Source organism: Carassius auratus, chromosome 22 (genome assembly GCF_003368295.1).
Source record: "Carassius auratus strain Wakin chromosome 22, ASM336829v1, whole genome shotgun sequence".
In the NCBI taxonomy this organism is placed as follows: domain Eukaryota; kingdom Metazoa; phylum Chordata; class Actinopteri; order Cypriniformes; family Cyprinidae; genus Carassius; species Carassius auratus.
In genome coordinates, this window is record NC_039264.1 from 4,013,009 (window position 1) to 4,035,656 (window position 22,648).

General features: G+C 39.4%; 2 protein-coding genes and 1 long non-coding RNA gene across 5 annotated transcripts; 1 reads left to right on the forward strand and 2 right to left on the reverse strand.

Annotated features, from left to right (window-relative positions):
• Positions 1-1,308: 1,308 nt before the first annotated feature.
• LOC113040760 (uncharacterized) lies at positions 1,309-9,190 on the reverse strand. Its single transcript, XM_026199016.1, has 4 exons — positions 9,098-9,190; positions 8,164-8,370; positions 2,121-3,251; positions 1,309-2,019 (listed from the first exon to the last, which is right to left on the reverse strand). Exons 1-4 carry the CDS (start codon positions 9,188-9,190, stop codon positions 1,309-1,311), a joined length of 2,142 nt encoding a protein of 713 aa, XP_026054801.1.
• A 383-nt stretch (positions 9,191-9,573) lies between these two features.
• Positions 9,574-11,995, reverse strand: LOC113039433 (uncharacterized). Of its 3 annotated transcripts, XR_003274985.1 has the most exons (5): positions 11,950-11,995; positions 11,377-11,809; positions 11,104-11,171; positions 10,289-10,306; positions 9,574-9,748 (listed from the first exon to the last, which is right to left on the reverse strand). It is a non-coding gene; the product is annotated as an uncharacterized LOC113039433 (long non-coding RNA). The 3 variants fall into 3 exon arrangements; XR_003274986.1 differs by lacking the exon at positions 11,950-11,995 and having other exon boundaries at positions 11,104-11,197; positions 11,377-11,391; XR_003274984.1 differs by lacking the exons at positions 11,377-11,809; positions 11,950-11,995 and having other exon boundaries at positions 11,104-11,275.
• Positions 11,996-13,876: 1,881 nt separating this feature from the next.
• On the forward strand, positions 13,877-21,731 carry LOC113039418 (uncharacterized). Its single transcript, XM_026197322.1, has 2 exons — positions 13,877-16,160; positions 21,629-21,731. Exons 1-2 carry the CDS (start codon positions 14,948-14,950, stop codon positions 21,634-21,636), a joined length of 1,221 nt encoding a protein of 406 aa, XP_026053107.1. The 5' UTR covers positions 13,877-14,947; the 3' UTR covers positions 21,637-21,731.
• Positions 21,732-22,648: the final 917 nt, after the last annotated feature.

Sequence of the window (22,648 nt, forward strand, 5' to 3'; positions counted from 1 at the left end):
TGTATTTTGTAATAAAACTGAATCTACAGCAAATTGCTTCTAATTTGAAAGTAAAAAAAGAAATTTTACAAGTTATTTAATAGAGAAGCGAGGAAAAGAGGGAAAACTCAAATGAAATAAACTGTTTTGGGCTTTTTTCCCCTGAAATAAATGTTTTTGTTATTACACAGAGTAAAATAGTGTAAAAAGCTACTGTTAAGTACCGGCACCAAATCTCAGGCACAGATACCGGTAACATACCGGTTAACATTTAAATGGTACCCAACCCTAAAATCACGTGTCTAACCGATCTTCTGACTGCTTACCAGTTTCTGTGATGCGACGCTTGCGCTTGACTGTCTTTACTGAGGTAGAGGGTTCTTCATCTTTCTCTGAAGCATCTAGAGATCACAACAGTGCAAGTTAAATCACGTGCCAAAACTGTCTGTTTAGAAGCAAAAATGGTTTCTTACGATCATAACAAACACACAATTTCTTTCTAAGCAAAGGTGATGCTGTAAATCAGTCAATGCGTATCAAAACAGTTTTATATTTTGTCTAAAGCAGGGGCTCAGTCCTTGAGATGATTTAACAGATGACAGATCTTCTAATCGTGATAACTGATCTTTGCTTCGGTTCTTCACACATATTTGTGGATTTGATATAATATATATGTGGCTAAAGTTGTTTGAGACTGCTGCACGTTCTTCTGTTCAGGGGAAAGGGCAGATATATTGATATATTGATGAAATGTTTGTAACCAAACCATTGACTTCTGTAGGGAGTTACAGGTAATAATAGTCTATTGGTGAATATGAATTACCTGGACTTTAGAGGGTTTTTTAAAAGAATTTTCCACAACTTCCGTTGTATTTATTCTCCTATTTATTCAGTGGTTCCCCAAAATGGTTTGGTTACAAACATTCTTTAAAATATTTAGTGTTCCACTGAACAAAGAAATTCATGCAGGTTTGGGACTCGAGGGCGAGGACATGACAGCAGAATTTACATTTTTGGTTGAACGATCACTTTGAAGTTAAGACAGAGTCGAATATGTTTTACTCCAGGACTCTATGGTTGTGGACTGTTTCTTGCAGATTTTAAATCAGCGACCGGTTGAATATGGCCTCTAAGCTAACCAACAGATCCTTCAGTGCTGACCTTCTTCTGTGGTTCTGCATTCATGCTCTCGCAGGCCTCCGGAAGCAGGGCTTCTGTCATTTTCAGTCTCTGTGAAGCACATGATTAAAGATGTCAAATACAAAACAACATAAAAACAGATATAATACATTTAGTATAATCACTGAAGTGTAAAAATCCAGATAAGTTTTACTCACCCTCTGTTCTAAATGTAATTTCTTCCAAAGATCTTCCTTTGTAACAGTCAGATCCCTTTTCTAGAGACAAAAGCAGCTTGCTAACTTTAGCGAGTTGGATTGTATTCTCGGACAGTCTGTAATACTCGCGGTGCACTCTAATGTCGTGTCCCAGGAATTTGGCCAATTGGTCGAGTTCATTGTTTTTTAAATTCATGATCTGACTCAGAGTAGCTATTTGTTTCCTTAACTTGGTCGACGTAAGGCTCTTGGGGTCTTTTGCGCCACACGTTTTGGAAAACTTTCTCAAACAGTCTGATCCGCGGATGTGCGTTAAAGCCCCCAGTCTTGCAAAAACGTACGGATTGGAATCGCTGATGCCCACTGTGCTCCTGCTTTCATTCAGCAGGTCCATGGACTCCAGCATGTCCTTGGTCAGCAGGACAGGCACTTTCTTACCTCTCTTCCCTCGGATCTCTAATCGAGTCAGCTCATTGCACAGCTCCCGCTCTAATTTAGTCAGAGATTTGACCACATCTTCATTAGGAGGCTTAACGTTTCGATTCACGTATGATGCAAGGAGCAGTTTGGATGCCTCACCTTCACGTCTCCGATTAAAAAGAATGATTTGACAGAGTAACGTCTCAGCCAAGATTTTCCACTCGGCGCCATTCACGTTCTCTTTGAGTTTGTCTTTTGAGACCTGCTCCACACTCTTGAGATGCTTTTGTAGAGCCACAACATCTTCTGTGAGAGGGATGGTGTCTCCCTTGTTCCACTTGCTCTGCTGCAAGGTGTTGAGGGCTTGACTCGAAATGTTGGTACGCCAATGACTGTCAATGAGCTTGATGAAGTTTTCAGCTTCTTCTCAGTGTCTCTGTCCCCTGCCATTAAACTCTGTCCCAAACTGAGCTGACAGGCTTTCTTCAGCGAGTATCCGATCTTCAGAGCGAGAGACGGGGTTTTAAACGTATTTAAATCTGGTTGATAGCTGCTGACTTCTTTACAAGCGGCGATGGCTAGGAGAAAGTTCTCAGGGTTACAGAGCTGTGTAAGGTTACTCACTTCTCTGGATCTGGACTTCACTTCGATCATAAACCTGGCCAGCTCTCTCATCTTTTGAATGATATACTGATGCTGTGACTTATCATGACCACACTTTGTATAAAGTGATTCACCGTAGAGACAGATCAAACTGTCCTTCATGATTGTCTCTGAGATTTCATCTTGTCTCATAGCTTGTAGGAGAGAGCTGATCCCAGCAGAGCACTGTGCAGGTGTTGGTATCAGACAGACTGCAGCTGATCTCACACGCTCTCCTCTGCTTCTCTTCACATCCCGCTGTCCTCGACACGTCTTAGAGTGTTTCCACAGGTCTTTCTTCATGAAGAAGGCCAGACAGTCCGGGCAGGGAAGGAACTCAGAAATGTCTGCATCTTCAGTCGGTTGTCTCCAGGTAATGATCTCTCCACGTCCGGTCTCCAAGACTTTGATGTTATGATAATAATTACCCTGGTTCCGGAGCTGTTCCAGAAGAATCCTGCGTTCCTTTGAACGTTTGGGGAAACTAAAGGCTTTAGCAACTTCTGTTTCATTGGAATGACTTCTTTCAAGATGTCTAGCAAGCTTGCTTTGTGCCTTTTCACAGAAGACACAGTACTGTTTTTTGTTCCACGTTCGTTTGCCTTTAGGATCTCGCTGACTTGTTTTGATTGTCATTTTTCTTGGACTTTTTTGCTTAGCCTTCTTTCTTGGAGTTTTTTGCTTTGCCTTCTTGACTTCTTCAAATGTATTAAATATTGTGTCTTTTACAGTCTTTCGAATGGTCTTTTCAAGCTGGGACTCTTCTGAATCGAGGTCTTCATCATCAGTAGACTCCTCCACTGAAGGAACAAAGACTGAGCCTTCGCTCTCATCCAGATCACTACAGTCCTTGTTGCCCTGGTTCGATTGCTCCTGTTAACAAACACAATTTAGACATTCACAATACAGTTATTTAGGAAAGATCACAATAGTTAAAAATATATATTGGTTAAAAAATAATAAAATCACTGCATAGTTTATATGTTTCCCCAAAGACAAAACACTATCAACCCAAAGAAGAATGAAATGGGGTCATGCACTGAGAGGTCAAATTGTTCTTTAATAGATAATAAAATTCTTTAAATTGTCTCTGTTTTTGAAACAAAGTAATTTTCAAAACTCAAAACATTCATTCTCTTTAAGGTGTGATCACATATGTGCACATATGTGCCAAAATACTATGAACGAACTATGGGAACAATGACACAATCATCCAAAGCTGTTCTGCCAGCAAGCAAAAAAACCAAGCAGCCTCATTTTAAGGATGACTTTATAATATTGAAGTGCAGCGTTGATATTCTGTTTTGCTGTTATACACAGCTGATATCAACGAAGACTGAATAATTTGTATCAAACAATGACGTGGCAAATAAGTTCAAATAGGACTAGTGCTGCAGGATTAATCGCATGTGATTGTAATGCGTGTCTCGTCAGTAAAGATGGTTCTGTGATTAGTGGTAAATGTCCATCAGCTGCTTTCAAATGAAGCTGCACTTACTACACAGAGCTGCAGTTCGCTGACAAGTTACACAATATCGCATCATAATCACAGATGAATTACATTTGGTTATGAACACAATATTGCGTAGCTTGTCAGCGAACTACAGCTCTGTGTAGTAAGTGCAGTCTTACTAACCAATATAGTGAGCACACCTCCATTCTCCCCAATCAGCTCTGCTCTAACCAACTTATTAAACGCCCACTATAACAAAAAAAAAAAAATAGGAAAGGAAAGCGGGAGAGAGACAGAGTGGGATTATGGCGTCTACAGGGTCAGATCAATAGTTAGGCAAATTAAAACTAAAGAAAAACATTATGTAACTTAAACCTCAAAAATACAGTCAATGATCAAAAAAGGTAATTTGCAAGAGCTGCGTCACAATACAAGAATTAACGATCAAGAGCTCCCTTATCGGTTGTGTTTTCAGTACTGGAGGATAAAAGATACATTCTTATGCTGTGTTCACACCAAACGCGAACAGAGCGTCAAATTCGCGTCTACTGCGTCTAGTTTGCCGCTTGAACATTTTGAGATCATTCGCGCATGAAATTAACTTCACAACAGACACGAATTGGGGGGGCTTCTGCCAGATGAGTTCACGCAGCATTTTCAATCGCCATTTTTATTCTGATAATTTTCAAAATATTACGGTTATCGTGTCATGAAATGTAGTTTTAAAAGTATTTCAGAATGTAGTTGGTTTAAACTCAGATATGCGGTTTATTTATAAAGACAGCGTCTATTTAAAAAATTTGTTTCGCCGATCTCGGAGACGTGAGCTCCACATGATCAGCGGGAGGTCCATCATCATGTATCCGCCGCGAGCAGCCTCAGCTCGGCTAGACCTTCTGACATTTCCTGCTGGCTCTGATGTCTCTTTAGTGGTTCAAGATAAAACATAATTAGTTTGGGGTAAAACTAAACGTTTCTTATCTTTGGCCTTTATTCAATTAATCTATTAATATGTTTTATATATATATATATATATACACAAGTCCTCTTTATTCCTGTTTCTATACAAATATGAACTTTTGTCATATAGCTCCAGTTGACTGCTCACTGACAACATCAGTCGTTCCTCCATGTTGAATGAGTGACTCCTAGCAGGCTCCTGATTGGTTAACGCGGCACGAATTGACGGCAAAGTTTACATTTTTCAACTCCAGTGGCAGACGCGAATTTGCGTCAAACGCTAAATGCACAAAAAGCATCATTCGCGCTTAACGCGCGAAACGCTCAATTCGCGTGTCAATTCGCATCATTTGTGCGCAACGCTCAATTCGCGCGAATGAGGCGAATTCGTGTCTTCTGCGCCACGCTAAATGCCTCATTCGCACCGCGAGACCTCCAGACGCGCATAAATGTGCCTTTGCATCGACTAAACATTGAAATCATTCGCGCCAGACACTCTATTCGCATTTGGTGTGAACACAGCATTAGATGTTTTGTTAGTACATGAATGTTGTCTTACACATTTTATCTCCCCAACAGATTAATTTGAAATAAGTTTATAATGCATGTTCGGTATTCTCAATTCAAAAGACCGCACACTGACTGTGTCTCTGAATGCTTCTCATACTCGCTCCTATCTTCTCCACACGGCACGAATCTCGAGTCACGGACGAGACGTTCACACTCGCTGTATTCACGCAGCCTGTTTCGTAATGCTGGGTTATATTTGCTCGCCCTGCACCTCTTCACGAGCGCATCTGGCAGTATGATGAGGCTCAACACACGCTCACAACCTGCATCGACTCGCACCTGGCTCCGCGTTTAATACCAATGTAAGTTCAGTCTAACTGCTTTCTAATTTCACTTGGATGAAATAAAACATTCAGCACCTTTTCCACCAATCCCAAATACAATGTAAGATATGTAATACTTTACAAATTTACTAAAGAAATAGTTATTTACATAAAATAAAAAAATAAAATCTTTCCAGTGAAATTCATCAATTAAATTAATTATGTAAAAGTAGTTATACAGTTATAATCTTCCCTGCTGAACAATAAAATAAACATAAATATAAAACTCCTCCCCAAAACACAAAGAATGGTTTTCAGGGTTATAATGGGAATTGTATTGGTTTTTCTGTAAACTATAATGTTGTCAATTTGATATTAATATTACTATATTACTAATATTATGTTAAAATGTTGACACTGTGTAATAGTTTTATAAATGTTGTTAGGGTTAGGGTTTTTAGGGTTAGTCTGGTTTGGTCCAACCCTAACCCTAACCCTAACCCTAACTATCAGTGACTGTTCTTTATTCTTGACTTTAGGGCTCGCTAAATTCCAAAATCCCTGTTAGCCCTTTGGGCAGGCATACTACAGCTTTTGGTAGCTCAAAATAGATGTAACTAGCCTGAACAAAAATGACATCGGCTGGACTTCACAGGTTGTCTATTCCCGTCTTTGTATTTTCTTAACATTGAAATCACTGATGTCAGACGCTCTATTTGCGTCTGCTGTGAATGCAGCATAAGCATGTTTCTTTTCCACATTTACTTTTTAATCCATTGTCAAGTGATTTTAAACTTCTTAAATATTAATAATAATAAAAAAAAAAGTAATATTGGCTTTATATCAGCTATCGGCCCCCTGCTTTCTAAGATATCTGCAGTCAAGAAACACATATCGGTCGATCACTATGAAATAGGAGCTTTATGGAGAGTGTGTATACATGGTTATAAGTATAACAGTTCATTAATTTGAGGAGAATAACAAGTGTCTCAGCTCTCAAGGGACTATTTGGCCAATCAGCTTTTTCCTGCTTGAAAAGCTAAATGTTATTGATGTACTACAGTCCCTCCAGAAAAACGCGGATTTTTTTTTGTGATTGTTGCGGGCAAAAATCCTTGATTTTGCGGCACGTTTTCTTAAAAAATGCGATGGAATATGCGGGATATTTTTGCAATTTTATCCGATGAATTTGCGTGAACTTGCAAAAACTGCGGTTTGATGAAAAAGAGAAAAAAAGGTGATTCCCCCAACACCTTTTTCTCACTAGGCTACTACCTTAATGTAAAGAGTAATTTCTTATTACTTCCCATGATAAGCGAGCATATTAAATCACAGAATATTTAAGTTGCAATCTCTTACTGGAACGTAAGTTATTTTACATACTACTAATATAATTACAACTAAGTTTTTGGTACTGTTCTGTAACAGAAAAGTGCAATCTTACAACTGTAAAGTTGCATCAACTTCTGAATGAAACTACAACAGTGTTAGTAGCCTAGTGAGAAGAGGGTGTTGGGGGAATCACCTTTTTTTCTCTTTTTCATCAAACCGCAGTTTTCGCAAGTTGTCGCAATATAATTTGTCTCCACTGTCATGTAACCAATCGGGAAACTGCTTTGTGCGTTCTTTTACGCTTATTTGTGTTGGCAAATAAGAATGATTTGCGCGCTTCAAGTTTCACCTTGCAGATGATGTTCACGTCACGTAATTACGTCACTTCATAAGGTTCCCATGGCAATAGGGGAAAATGGTGCTTTACTTGTGTGAAGTAAACGCAACATTTTTCAGCTTTCTGCTAATATATATATGTGAGTTTTTTGCAACGAAAATACAGGGATTATGAAATCATGCTAGCCCCGCATATTTGGCTTTCTGAAAAATGCGGCAAAAGAGCGGCGTATTTGAAAAAATGCGACCCCGCATAAATGTGCGGCCTTTGGCTGATTATGCATTAAATCAGGCAATCGCATAATCGCGTTTTTCTGGAGGGACTGGTACTAGCATTACTCAGCATTACTTATACCTTCAGGCAACACTACATTCAATGAAGGTTAAATGGTAAAAAACATAATAGTTTATTTAAATGGAACCAGAAAATTTGTATAGCATAATATACGTTGCATTTTGACATTGCCAACCTTTAAATTAAGTTGACAGTAAGTAATAAACAGTATTAAGCACTGAGTAGTTGAATATTGTTAAGTTTTCCTTAACACTATTTTTATTTTTATAGTTGTTTAATGATTTTAATGGAACTGGAATTGAAAACGGAACCATAAGGCAGAACTGGAAAATTTCTAATGATTCCTAACCCTACTGAAGAATCGACTTGCAATAAACAGAAGAAAAAGAAAATCAAAAAATATTATTTTGTGAATATGATACAGGTTTAAATCTATATGAGGGAGTACGAGACAAAAAGCTAATTTTCAGATGAAAATATATTTAGCTGTTTGTGAATGTATGTATAATAAAAATATATCCAATGATCTGTTTAAATTGAATAATATAAACAAAAAAACCCTTAACTATGACTTACCTCTATACAAATTTCCTGGATTAAGTCATTTTGTCCGTCTTGGTCCTCCTCATCCCTCTTCTGTCCATCCAGATCTTCCTCATCCCTCTTCTGTCCATCCAGATCTTCCTCATCCCTCTTCTGTCCATCCAGATCTTCCTCATCCCTCTTCTGTCCATCCAGATCCTCCTCATCCCTCTTCTGTCCGTCTTGATGTGAAGTTTTCATCTATAATCAAAAAATTTTAAGTTAACTTACAGTCATTTCAAAAACAACATTTTAAAGTATTAAAGTCCTCTTCATCATAAGTGGGTTATGATTATTTTCTTCATATTCTTGTACAGTTTGTGTCCATGCGCCTTGTTTAATGTTATAAGTGTGGCAGATTCCATCTCATTAGGAAAATCAACTCTAACAGAAACCAGCCGCCCCTCCCCCACCCCCTCGCTCTCTGCTCAGCGCTCACTCTCAGCTTCGCTCTCTGCTCTGGGCCTCCGCTCCGCTCGGCTCGTGTGGGGGAGGGGCGCAGATCACACATCGCGTGCAGCATTATTAGTCTTTCATCTTTAATCTCCACACAACACCGATACACTGATTAATAAATCCAGTTTATATTTCATTCTTTAAACATTACTTGTTTCGTTTTTTTTACACTGCTTCTCTTATAGAATTGTTCTACATCACGTATACAGATATAAATATGTACAGTATACCTATTAAAAATACTTATTTAAGAAGGGGGCGGTTTTGGCAGTCAGCTCTTGCCATTTTCCCCATTAAAATCATTAATTAAAACTAATCTATGCAAAACATATCAACTGGTGGTTGTACCTCTCTCCCTCCCCCACTCTATCTACATAAAACCATGAACACTTAATTGAATAATGAAATAACACGGATACAAAAGTTAAAATAAATCGACAGTTGATATTTACTGTGTTAGAACAGTACTTACTCCGTCCTTCGCGCTGTTTCGCCGGTGTCTCTGCTCACAGATCGCGTGGTGCTCCCGCAGCCGCCTCAGTCTCCGGTTAAACCGCTCCGTCATTTCTCTCCCCAGATAGCAAACAGTCATTGAAACTATGCTGAATCAACATCCCGTTGTCAACATTAAGTCATTGAATCAACATCGAACTCTGATGTTGATTCAACATCATTTTGCACCCTGATTTAATATTGAAACAATGTTGAAATTCTGTCCATAGATCAACGGAATTTCAATGCTATTTCAATTATCAGGAATATTGAAACAATGTTGAAATTTCAACTGAACCAAGGATCAACGTGATTTCAATGGAATTTCAATCGTTTTAAAATGTTAATTTTAAATGTAATGCCATAAATTAAATAGCCTGCTTTATCTACAGCCAGGATGTAAAAAATTAATGGAACATTTAAAATCTTGTATAAAACACAGAACACACCACACTATTTAAAATCAAATTTATGTTTATTAGCCTCTCTACTCTTTATTTACACTTCATTGTCATCTGATGCCTGCATAAGTTGTCGTCCAGTCCCTCCTGCCCGGTCTGGCGAATAGCGCAACCACTTTTGGGTGAAAATTGGGTGATGGTAGCTGTCCCCATCTGCTGAGTAAGAGCATCTAAAACAGAAAATAAAATCACAATGCAAAACAAATATAGCATTTAAGTTAAACAGAACATATATTTGAACAAATTCAGTAGCCTAGGCCTATGATTTTTCAATGATCGGATAAGGTAATAAGTCCTCGTGTTGTAGGCTCAAAAGATCATATTTCCCCTATATTCAAAGCACTTTTCAAAACTGCCTGTTCATGGATGTATTCGAATTAAAGGGAGGCAAAAAGGATTAGCTTGCAGTGACCTCTTTCATAAGGAAAATGTATGAGGCCAATTGACTCAAAAATGTTTATGTTTATTATTTCATTGGTTCAGAAGTAGTTGTTAACTCCACAAATTTAATATAAATAACTGGATACTAATTAAATAGTTAATGTAGATTAGAGTTACCATAGACAAAAGATGTTTTGACAAAATAATCATAGACAAAAACCGTTGCATTCAGTTTTTGATGAGGTTTTGGGCTGGAAAACCAATTGCAAGTGGTGCAAGTTGTTTGCAGAAATAAAATAAAATGAAATCAAAAATGTTGTTTTGCTTACTTGGTGTGCAATAGTGATCTGTAAAAGAACAGAAAAGACAAAAATCTCTGTTAAAAACAGCAATTAAAATTCACAATCATACAGTGTGACTGTACTTTATACATATGTACTCAGGTAACCAATCTGTTATTAAAAAAAATAAAAAAAAAGAATATAAACAACATAATATACAAATTAAATATACAGTGGTTTATTCTTTTCAGCTACAGTTGATGTAATAGTAGCATTAAAGAAATAAATGTAAAATATAAAAAACGAAATACACTTTAATGTAGGCCTATAAAATATACAATTCTCATTAAAGCTAATGCATTAGGCCCCATTAACTGGACTCCCCCGGCCTCTCAGATCACCATAAATGTTAAAGGGATTTTAATGCTAAAATATGCTATTTTTTTATGCTGCACTTTCTTCCTATAGTGAATATCAAGCTACAATATATCTGTTTGTCAGCTCAAATGTTTCAGTGGTAGAACTTTTGCCTGGCGTGTCAGAGGTCCGGGTTTGGGTTTTAAAATGAAGTACAATAGTTGTGCAAGTACAATGCTGTATCACTTGCGACGCAAACATCCAAAAGCAAATGAAAGCCGATGAGTACAACTGATGAGTAGTTTACACTTTAGATTAGGGGGTGCAGAAAGCTTTGTAAATTATTTATAATGTTTATTGAGATAATAGTACAATGTTGACATTTCAATGATTTATAAGTGATTAATAATATATTAACTAGTAAATATTAACCATTAAGGATTTTGTTTGACTCAGTTGTTTACTGAAGGCCCTGACTGAAACCCCAGGGTACTCAGGGTACTTACTGTCTGACAGCAGGTTCACTCAGACTCTGATCGTCATCACTGAAGAGTCCAGGAACAAAATAAGCCATCTGACACAGAGACAACAATATTTACTCTGCAGTTCCAGGTTCATTAGAAGGAAACAAGATAAAGCAGAGGTAAAATGCAGATAAAAGACAGAATAATATATATAACAACAATAATAACATATGTAATATACAAATTCTACTACTAATAATATAATTTTAAGATAACAGAATCTATATTTTTAATTTTAGGATGAGTGTGACTTACGTTTTGATGTCAGGGCCTTTTAAATTTGGTGAAATATATTCTGAAAAAGGCATATTAATGTATTTCATGAGCTTCTTTCATGAGTATTTCATGAGCTTCTTTTCATGAGTTCACCTGTATTTCTAAGTCAGTATCTCCCGTCAGCAACATTTCTGAAGGGAGATACTGACTTAGAAATACAGATTTACTGAAGAAGCTCATGAAATACATTAATATGCCTTTTTCAGAATATATTTCACCAATTTTCTTTTCAAAAATCTTGGAGTTTCACTTTGTTCTGTATAGTTTCTTTCTGTCCTCCTGAAATCACAGAACAATTTGTATTAATATCTGTTTATCATGAAATATCAAAACTCATGTGAACTTGTTTTCAGCCGATTAACGTTACACTCTCAGTGTAAGTGACGTCATCGATTCAGTAAATCAGCCTTTTCTAAAAAAAAAAAAAAAAAAAAAAACAGACAAATCACCAGCAAAACATTCACAGAGCCATCAAAATATCTCACACACACGACGATTTGATGAAAAGCCCAGAGTTTCATCAACAAGAGCTCAAAATTAGCCTAACATTACCTGAAAACTGCTAAGATAGATGCTAACGGACTTTTTCGAAGACACTAAACCATTTCTATAAAATAAATTTAATTGAAACATGTCAATAACAAGTAAGAAACGTGTCAGAAACATTTGTATATCATATTTGTGTGATTTTAGCGACTAAACTTACCTAAAACAGCGTAAACCGCAGCGAGAGACGGAGATTACTGCTTGCCAGTAACGGTTTTTTTGTTGACGCCCCGCTGTTTCCATGGCAACTCTGCTCCCCGCTCGCGCAGAACTCACCGCACACACAGCATTCACACAAACAAACATCTCGAGTTAAAACATTACATTTATAATGTACAGCCTCATTCAATAATCACTCACTATAGAGACGGATTCTTTCTGGCAGCCTGTAAAAGAGTGAAAAACACGACGATAAAGGAGTCAGGACTTCTCTTTAATAAACCGCTTTTACATTTTCCCTCTGAGAAACTGCTGGACACGAAAGGCTTTAACATTAATTTACCGTGACCGTTGTCTAAACAAGTTAACGGTAACATTATTTGAAAATGAGCCAGTCTCTTCAGCTGCCCACAGACTGTATAAAAACACACCGCGTGCCTGTGCTGTCTGGGTTCATATCGAACATTAAGCAAGCTTACCTGTACGCTTGTGCCAAGGGTCCAGAAATGAGCTGTGTCCGGTGCAGTACGTTGGGTATACCACCTGTTGATCTCCCGGTCAACCAAAAATCGATGGATTTTCAATCATATTTCCCGGTCAACTATATTTCGATGCAATTTCTATCATATTTCCCGGTCAACTATATTTCGATGCATTTTCAATCATATTTCCTGGTCAACTATATTTCGATGCATTTTCTATCATATTTCCCGGTCAACTATATTTCGATGACTTTTCAACAACCGCATCCTTTCTCTGTCCACTATGAATCAATTACTTTTCAACACATTCAGGGACCCGGTAACCAAATATCAATGCTTAATCAATCATAAAGATAACTATGGATCAATGTTGTTCCAATATTGTTGCCATCAACATTAATAACATCAGGTTTTCATCGATATGATAATGGTGATTCAACATTTATTTTGCATTGAAATTTCAATATCAACCATAATGATGATTCAGATGGAAAAACAATGTTTATTCAATGTTGGCTTGCTGTCTGGGTCCGTTCATACGCGTCACTGTCACGTTTCGCGGAACGCGAGCTCGATTCACGTACTCCACGTGACGTAATGCTGGCGCCAAAAAGCCATGCATAATGATCGCCATTAAATGCAGCTCGATGAAAAACAGTTGCATTTGTGAGGCAGTTGTTGCTGAAAAGCATACATCCTATTTTATGTACTCCTTATTTGGGAAAGTAATTGTGATATTTAAGAAATAAAGAAAGAAATACAGTTTATGTACAGATATGTACGTTCACTGGCCGACCAATCACAAAAATCACCAAGCCAACCAATCAAAAAATCGGAGCCGTTCTCTTCCAGCCAATGATAAATTGGCTGCAGTTCACGTCTCTATCCTTTAGAGGGGGCGCAAGAGAATGAAGGAAACACAGTTCTGTCATGATCTGCTATTGAAGTAAGGACATTTGAGAGATTTGCACAGCACAATGCCCCACCCCCACAGGGGCTAAACTGAGCAAAATAAAGTGAGGACCACGATTTTGTCCTCACTTTACCAAAAGGTCCTCACTTAAAAGGTGTTTTGTCACATTTTGGTCCTCACTAATATAGCAATACAAACACACACACACACACACACACACACACACACACACACATTTTTATTAATCGTGCCCTGGTGGAAAATTGATATTCTGATGTGGCTTTATGTTATTTTTTGGTGTTAAATGAAATTGTATGCAGTATTTTTGGGTTCATTTTGACTGCTCCCCGTGTAACAGGTAAAATAAAATTGTAATGTTTTTGCCAAAATGTTTGTTCATGTTGTAAAATAATCCTGAGATTCATTGAATATAATGTGTTAAGTACATCTGAAAGTAAAGGATATGGGGACACCTACAGGCGAGTATGATAACAATTGAGTTAAGTCGGCCATATTCCCTTCAGTTTTATGAAGCTGTTGAGGAGAATGGTAGGTGGAAAATCTCTCTCCGGTCGAACAGAAATAAAATGTTGTCAGGCATGATTTTATTTATCTTTAAGGTCAAAATGTGTACTAAAAGTGTTTTATTTCATGTTTGAGTCATAAGAGACATAGAGTTGATGAATAATTGCAGTTATATGAAACTCAATGTCGAGCACGTTAGGAGCACATGGTGTTTCTATCTTTGTATTTTCTCGTTATTTTTACACTTATTTATTTTTGACAGTTAAGTGACCGGATGAGCTGTACTTAATCTGTTTGGTGTCATTTCACATATTCTCAGGTATGATGTACTAATGTTTGTATGATGCTATGTTTTCTGTGTTTGGAAAAAAAAAGAATGAGCTCTTAATTACAAAGATATTGATTTATTGTCTGTTGAATTGATAAATCGAAGTTTTATGAAGCTGTTGAGGAGAATGTTAAGTGACCGGATGAGCTGTACTTAATCTGTTTGGTGTCATTTCACATATTCTCAGATATTTCCGACTCAGTAAACGTGCGATTGATGAGCTCAGCCTTTGTCTCTGTGTGGTCCTTTCCGGGAGGGTCGAGAGAATGAACCAGTGAGAGGGGTTACAATGGTGCCGTGATTCCCGTTTGTGATCAATGCAGACCCGATCTCCGGGGGGGACGACGACAACAAGGCCTACAGCAGAGAACAGTGAGGACGTCGCACGTGTCATCCGTTCAAGTGGACTGTGATTGCCAGATTCTCCGGTTAAAGAATTTTTATTTTTCTCTTTTCTTCTCTGACGAACTTTTAAAAGGGAAAAATACATTTTGTTGGACTGCAGATAAGTAAAGTGATTTAAACAACAGTTTTATTTTATTAATCTGACTTTTGAGTTTAGCTTTAGAATATTTTGAATCTTTTGCATTTGAGAAAATGGCTGAGGGTGGTGCAGAAAATTCCTTTTTCGGGATTGGACGGGGTAAATATGGGATGCAGTTCTCTGACACCAAGCCAGGGTCAGGTGAATTCGGTTATAAGGCTCACATTCCTGATGGTACTAGGGGGAATTATGTAGCTCATGATGTAAACAAAACTTTCCCTATTACTTCTACCCCAAAGCCATGCAATGTAGAGGGTTCTAGCGATCGAGACGTCAGCGATTTCGGGGCTCTAGTTAAAGAATTGGGCAGACAAATTGGTGACTCAGTAACGGCCAACATTTTGTCAGGGGGTGAATTTCCCAGAACTATTAATGGTAATAACACAGGCTCTCAATGTGCTAATCTTGATTTGTCACAGTTGAATGTCATTCTGAAATCAGATGAAAGAGACCCCCCAGTGTTTAGAGGGGATGGGTTAGGCAGATGTGACATTCAAGAATGGATTGATATGATGCAAGTTTACCTGCAAAAGAGAAATGTCAGGATTACTGAACAGGCTAATGAGATTGTTGGTCATCTAATGGGCAGGGCCAAAGACATTGTGAAAGTAGCCCTACGCAGCAACCCTGATCTTGACTGCACAAATCACCCTGAGATTATTTACAGTATACTAAAGCAACACTTTAGTGACGTGTCCTACTCAAGCATGCCACTTGCAGACTTTTACAGTACATTGCCTAAACACGATGAAAATCCCTTTGACTACTGGCTTCGCCTTAATAAGGCAGCAGATATAGCCGACGAGTGTCTCAGGGGACAGGGTAGAAGAATGGACAACTTAAATTCTGAAGTTGCAATGATGTTTGTGAGGAATTGCCCACACCCTGATTTAGCACGCACTTTTAAAGTAAGGCCGCTAGAATGCTGGACCGCGAAAGACGTTCAGGAGCTTTTAGACAGTTTCCAACGTGAGCTTAAACTAAGACCGAACCCTAACACCTACCCAGTCTGCCATAATGCACAAACGTCGATACAAAATTGTGGAAATTCTAACGTTGTTTCTGAGTCTGCATTAGTGTGTCTGAAGCAGGGGACAAACGGACCTGGTGAATCTAAGCAGGATGCGAAGGATCAGTCTGGACTGGATCGAATGGCTGACATGCTCGCTCAGTTGATCGAAGTCTTGAAGACAAAGGAGAAGAGTAAACCTGAGTATGAGTCTTCTGGGAGACTGCACAGAAGGAACGTTGCGGGACCGAGGAACTGTAAGATTTGTGGCGACACAACGCACACTACAATCGACCACTGCAGATCTGATCATTTATGTTTTAGATGTCATGGCTCTGGTCACTCAAAACGTGACTGCACAGCAAAATTTCCAAATTCGGCTTCTACACTAACATCACCTAATGGTCAGGGAAACTGACACGCCCACATTCGGAGAGGGGGGGTGTGGGTGACCTTGAAAATTCCCTCAAAGCAGATACAGACTTCGAAGCTTTATTTAGCTCCTTTAAGAATATATGTCCTGATTCCCAGAAAGTCGTCTTTCAAAACATACAACGCGTTGAATGCTCAGATACACTCTTTTACACACCTGTTCGTATTAATGATTCACTCACCGTGAGTGCAATGTTGGATACCGGCTCTATGGCCTGTACATTAAATGATTCAATTGTCAGTACACTGAGAGAACACGGTGTTTTGGATAATGTAGATGAAGAAGATACCAACATCGTCTTAGTTGGATGCGGCGGCAAACGAGTATTTCCAAAGTGCACGCTTGAGCTTAAGCTGGACGTTTACGGTTGTGACCTTATTGTCCCATGTCTCGTTGTTCCAGGCCAAGGAGATGATCTCATTTTGGGGACTAACGTCATTAAACATCTTGTCCACAGGCTGAAAGATTCTGACAGATATTGGGAACTGATATCTACGCCCAGTGAAACTAATCTGGAAAGTGACAAATGAGTTCTTGTCTATGATGGCTGGTGTATGCCGATGGAAAGGTGGAACAATTCCCGATGTTGTTGGTACTGTTAAACTACAACATGCAGTTACACTTTTGCCTGGACAAGAGCATCTTGTCTGGGGTAAACTCCCCATCAAGTCATGTAGCCAACCGGGCAGTACTGTTATGGTGGAACCATCTAGACTCCGTTCTGCCTCCAGGAATGTTCTAGTGTGTCGTATTGTCACTCCACTTTGGGGCGATGGATGGATTCCCCTTAAGCTGATCAACCCTAGCGATAGGCCAGTAACCGTGAGGCGAAACGCCAAAGTGGCTGACGTTTACCCTTGTATTGCATTAGAGGATGTGTGCGACACTAACCCTGAGCTTCCACTTCGTTCAAGCGTTCAACAGTCAGCTGCTGAGTCGGATAAGTCTGATACACTGACCGACAGGCTGCAAAAGTGTGGATTGGAGACTCTTGATCTGGAAAATTGTGAAGTTTCTGAATTCTGGAAGGTGAAACTGTGTGACTTAGTGCTCGATTATGAATCTATCTTTTCCAGACATTCTCTTGATTGTGGTGAAGTCAAGGACTTTGTGCACAGGATCCGTCTGTTTGATGAAAGGCCCTTTCGCTTACCATACAGACGAGTTCCTCCTCCACAATACCAGAAGTTACGTGTCGCTTTGAATGAAATGGAGGAAAGGGGTATAATCCGTAAGTCAGTCAGCGAATTCGCATCACCTCTGGTTCTGTGCTGGAAAAAAGATGGCAATCTTCGTATATGCACTGATTTTCGCTGGCTTAATGCGCGAACAGTGAAAGATGCGCACCCCCTACCTCATCAGGAGGACTGTCTTGCAGCACTGGGTGGCAATTCGTTCTTTAGCACTATGGATTTGACCTCGGGATTCTATAACATCCCGTTACATGAGGATGACAAAAAATATACAGCGTTCACAACACCGGTTGGACTGCATGAATACAATAGGCTCCCACAAGGCCTCTGTAACTCACCCGCCAGCTTCATGCGTATGATGACTAGGATCTTTGGTGAGCAGAATTTTCTGTCACTGTTGTGCTACCTGGATGATTTGATGGTCTTCGCACCTACTGAAGAAATTGCATTGCAGAGGCTTGAAACTGTTTTTGGAATGCTGAAAAAGCACAATTTGAAACTGTCGCCGAAGAAATGCCACTTCTTAAGACGTTCAGTGAAATTCCTCGGTCATCTGATTACAGAGGGAGGTGTATCTACGGACCCTGGAAAAGTTGAGGCAATTACTAAAATTACTTCTGCGGATTTGATGTGTCCAGATGGTGTCACTCCATCAGTTAAGAAAATTCAGTCTTTTCTTGGTCTCATTATGTGGTACCAGCGCTTAATCGAGAATTGTTCGTCCCTCGCACGACCACTTTTTGCTCTGACTAGCGGAGTTAAGAAAGCTAGAGGTGTTGGGCGTGGAGGAGCTCCTGCGTCCAGAAAACTCACTCCCGATGACTGGTCTCCAGCTTGTGAGGCGGCTCTGTTGGCTTTAAAGGAAGCCCTTCTGTCCAATGTTGTCCTTGCACACCCTGACTTTTCCAGACCTTTTATTCTTGCTACTGACGCTTCGTCTGAGGGATTGGGCGCCATGCTTTCGCAACTGAGTCCTGGAGAAAGCAGGTCGCGACCCATTGCATTTGCAAGCAAGTCACTTTCTAGGGCGCAATCCAGATATCCAGCACACCGCCTTGAGTTTCTTGCTCTCAAATGGGCCGTATGTGATAAATTTAGCCACTGGCTAAAAGGACATCAGTTCACAGCCTGGACAGATAACAACCCCCTGACACATATCTTGACCAAACCTAGGCTCGACGCCTGCGAACAAAGATGGGTGGCTAAACTCGCTGCCTTCGAATTTGACATCAAATATGTTCCTGGGCCGAAGAACTCCATAGCTGACGCCTTGAGTAGGCAGCCTTTTGCAGACCGTCATGTTAGTCACCGCATAGTAAGGGAACCTTATGATAAGTTGGTAGCGGAGTCAGTAAATCATTCCTTTGCTGCTGTCCAGGATGTTTTCCGGTTGTCCAACGCCAGTCAGCAAGTGATTGACAGTGCAGAGGACCCAGCAGATGCCTGTGAGCAGTCAGGAGTCAATACAGATGATGATGTGCCTGGGAGTTTTTCGAGTGCTGAAGTGTCAGCTGTCTTTTCTTATCACCTTTCTTGGGATGAAAGCGTACGAACACGGGCCACTTCTCTGGCTGGACTTGTCCAACAGATCGCGGATGTTGGGTTTGATGCCCTTCCCTCTTATTCACGCCAAGAGCTGAGAGACAAACAGATTGAGGATGAACATTTGCAGAAAGTGATATACTATGTTGACCGAAAACGTAGGCCTTCGAGACGTGAGCGCATGAGTGACCCCACTGCTGTGCGTAAGCTTATGAAACAGTGGGAGAAGCTATTATTAAACGATGGTGTCTTGTATCGTGTTTCAAAAGATCCCATAACGCGTCACAAACGTTTTCAGTACGTGGTACCTTCTTCCCTGACTGCTGAAGTTCTCAGAGGATGTCACGACGAGGCTGGACACCAAGGCCAGTATAGGACACTTGACTTGTCTCGTTGACGCTTCTATTGGATAGACATGGAACGTGATGTTCGTGAATATGTGAAAGTGTGTGGTCGTTGTGTGCTAGCAAAGACACCAGAGCCTGAGGGGCGAGCTCTATTGGAAAGTATCAGGACCTCTGCTCCTCTTGAGTTAGTCTGCATTGATTTCTGGACAGCGGAGGATTCTCAGAATAGGTCAGTTGATGTTTTAGTGGTCACTGACCATTTTACCAAACTGGCCCATGCTTTTCGCTGCCCAGACCAGTCAGCTAAGTCAGTAGCGAGGCAGCTCTGGGACAACTATTTCTGTTACTATGGTTTCCCAGAGCGCATTCATTCCGATCAAGGGGCTAATTTCTGTAGTGAGCTCATCACGCATTTGCTTGAATTTTCTGGTGTTAGGAAGACGAGAACAACACCATATCATCCTATGGGCAACGGAATCACAGAAAGATTTAATCGAACGTTGGGAAACATGATCAGAGCCCTTAAACCACGCCCAAAGCAAGATTGGCCTCGAATGTTACATACTTTAACATTTGTGTACAATTGCACTGCGCACGAGACTACAGGGTTTCCTCCCTTTTATCTAATGTTTGGCCGTAACCCTAGACTGCCAATTGATGTTGTTTTCAAGAGTGTACTGTGGGATGATTCGAACAACTCTCTTCCTAAGTATATAGAGTCTCTGAGTAGAGATTTGAGGGATGCTCTTGCTGTTGCAGAGGCTAACACATCTAAAGAACAGTCTCATCAAGCACACATGTACAATCGCAAAAATAAAGGTGTGCGAATTGAAGTTGGCGACAGGGTTCTATTAGCCAATAGGAGTGAACGCGGAAAGCACAAACTCTCAGACAAGTGGGAAAATGTAGTGTATACTGTGGTCGATTGTGATCCTAAGACTCACATTTTCAAGATTAAGCACCCTGTGTCTGGTCAGCTAAAGGTGGTCCACAGAAATCTTCTTTTGTGTGTTAATTTCCTCCCTTTGAGTGACACTGTGGGTAAAGCGGATGATGAGAGTGTATTTTCTGTAGATGATGGTGTGTCTGATAATTGTTCTGTATCTTCTGATGATTCAATGCCTGATGGTCAAGGCCCAGTTGTGGCTGAGGGTGATCCCCAGATGATTGAGTTATGTGATGCTCATGATTCAAATGGGGTTGTTTATGTTCCATTGCAGAGTGTGGTCTCTGGAAATGATTCTCCGGACCCACAGGTCTTTCTGGGTAGTCCTGACTTAAGGGATGTTTGTAATTCTGGCCCTGATGTTGAGGGTACGATTGCTGGTACTGAGTTACCAGGTCAGAGATCAAAGTTTGGAAGATTGTTGAAACCAGTGAATCGCCTTATTTCTTCTATGAATCAACATACCTTGTTTCAGAACAGAAAGCAAACACTGAATAAATGGTCTATTTCGATTCTTAGTCTAAAGTAATGACGTGTTAAATTCAGTGTATTGTGGTAATCTTTGTGGGAATAGGAATTGCTAAAATGAAATGTAAGAGGCACTTCATTTGGGTCATGATCAAGGAAAGGTGATATGCGCAGCACTTCTTCCTGTCAGTTCTTTATATGAACAGTTGTTACTGATCAAAAGCTATAATGCTAAGTATGGCAATTCAAAGTTGTCTTGAGTTTTCAGAAGAGAGAGGAAAAAAAAAAACAAAAAAACACTGGTTTCGTTTGTGTTTTGTTTTTGTTTACCACATTTTGGCAAATTCAGTGGGGGAGAATGTAACAGGTAAAATAAAATTGTAATGTTTTTGCCAAAATGTTTGTTCATGTTGTAAAATAATCCTGAGATTCATTGAATATAATGTGTTAAGTACATCTGAAAGTAAAGGATATGGGGACACCTACAGGCGAGTATGATAACAATTGAGTTAAGTCGGCCATATTCCCTTCAGTTTTATGAAGCTGTTGAGGAGAATGGTAGGTGGAAAATCTCTCTCCGGTCGAACAGAAATAAAATGTTGTCAGGCATGATTTTATTTATCTTTAAGGTCAAAATGTGTACTAAAAGTGTTTTATTTCATGTTTGAGTCATAAGAGACATAGAGTTGATGAGTAATTGCAGTTATATGAAACTCAATGTCGAGCACGTTAGGAGCACATGGTGTTTCTATCTTTGTATTTTCTCGTTATTTTTACACTTATTTATTTTTGACAGTTAAGTGACCGGATGAGCTGTACTTAATCTGTTTGGTGTCATTTCACATATTCTCAGGTATGATGTACTAATGTTTGTATGATGCTATGTTTTCTGTGTTTGGAAAAAAAAAGAATGAGCTCTTAATTACAAAGATATTGATTTATTGTCTGTTGAATTGATAAATCGAAGTTTTATGAAGCTGTTGAGGAGAATGTTAAGTGACCGGATGAGCTGTACTTAATCTGTTTGGTGTCATTTCACATATTCTCAGATATTTCCGACTCAGTAAACGTGCGATTGATGAGCTCAGCCTTTGTCTCTGTGTGGTCCTTTCCGGGAGGGTCGAGTGCTGTATTTTGACATCAAGATTTCAAAATCCTGTGGCTTGAAAGGGTTTAAAGATAGAGACCTACTGTTAACTAGAAAAATGTTGGGCATGACCGAAAGTTTATTTGGGTTTTAGACATAGTCATCAGGGGGGTGGCCATCTCAAATTTCATAATATCCAGGAAATAGTAGATATAGAATTGATGTTTGTGTGTGTGTGTGTGTGTGCACGTGTGCGTGTGTGTGTGTGTGTATTTTTATCCTCATTCCAAATGATCAGAAAAGAGGAAGCCGGCTACAAAACAGGAGAAAGAACTAAATGATTACACTAGAAAAATGCATATGAACAGTAGCCTACTTTTGATCATTCATCAGTAAAATTCACTAGAAGCACGACTATTAGAGGATGTAGTTTATTTTATATATTTCTGACTATAATAAATATGGATTTCAGAATGTTTTTTGTTCCTGCACTTATAGTTCCCGGCTCTGGATAACAATGACACTTCCATTTTGGTCATGAAGTCATTTTTTTGGAAGCCAGATCGAGTGTCATTGTCTGTAATGGATGGACATTTGGTCTCTCTAAACGCAAATGCTAAAGCAAGCCAACAAGAGAAGATTACAGAATTTATTTATTTATTTATTTATTTATTTTTTAATGAAACTCGCATCGCTCAAATCAGTGATTCAGTTTTATCTATACAGATG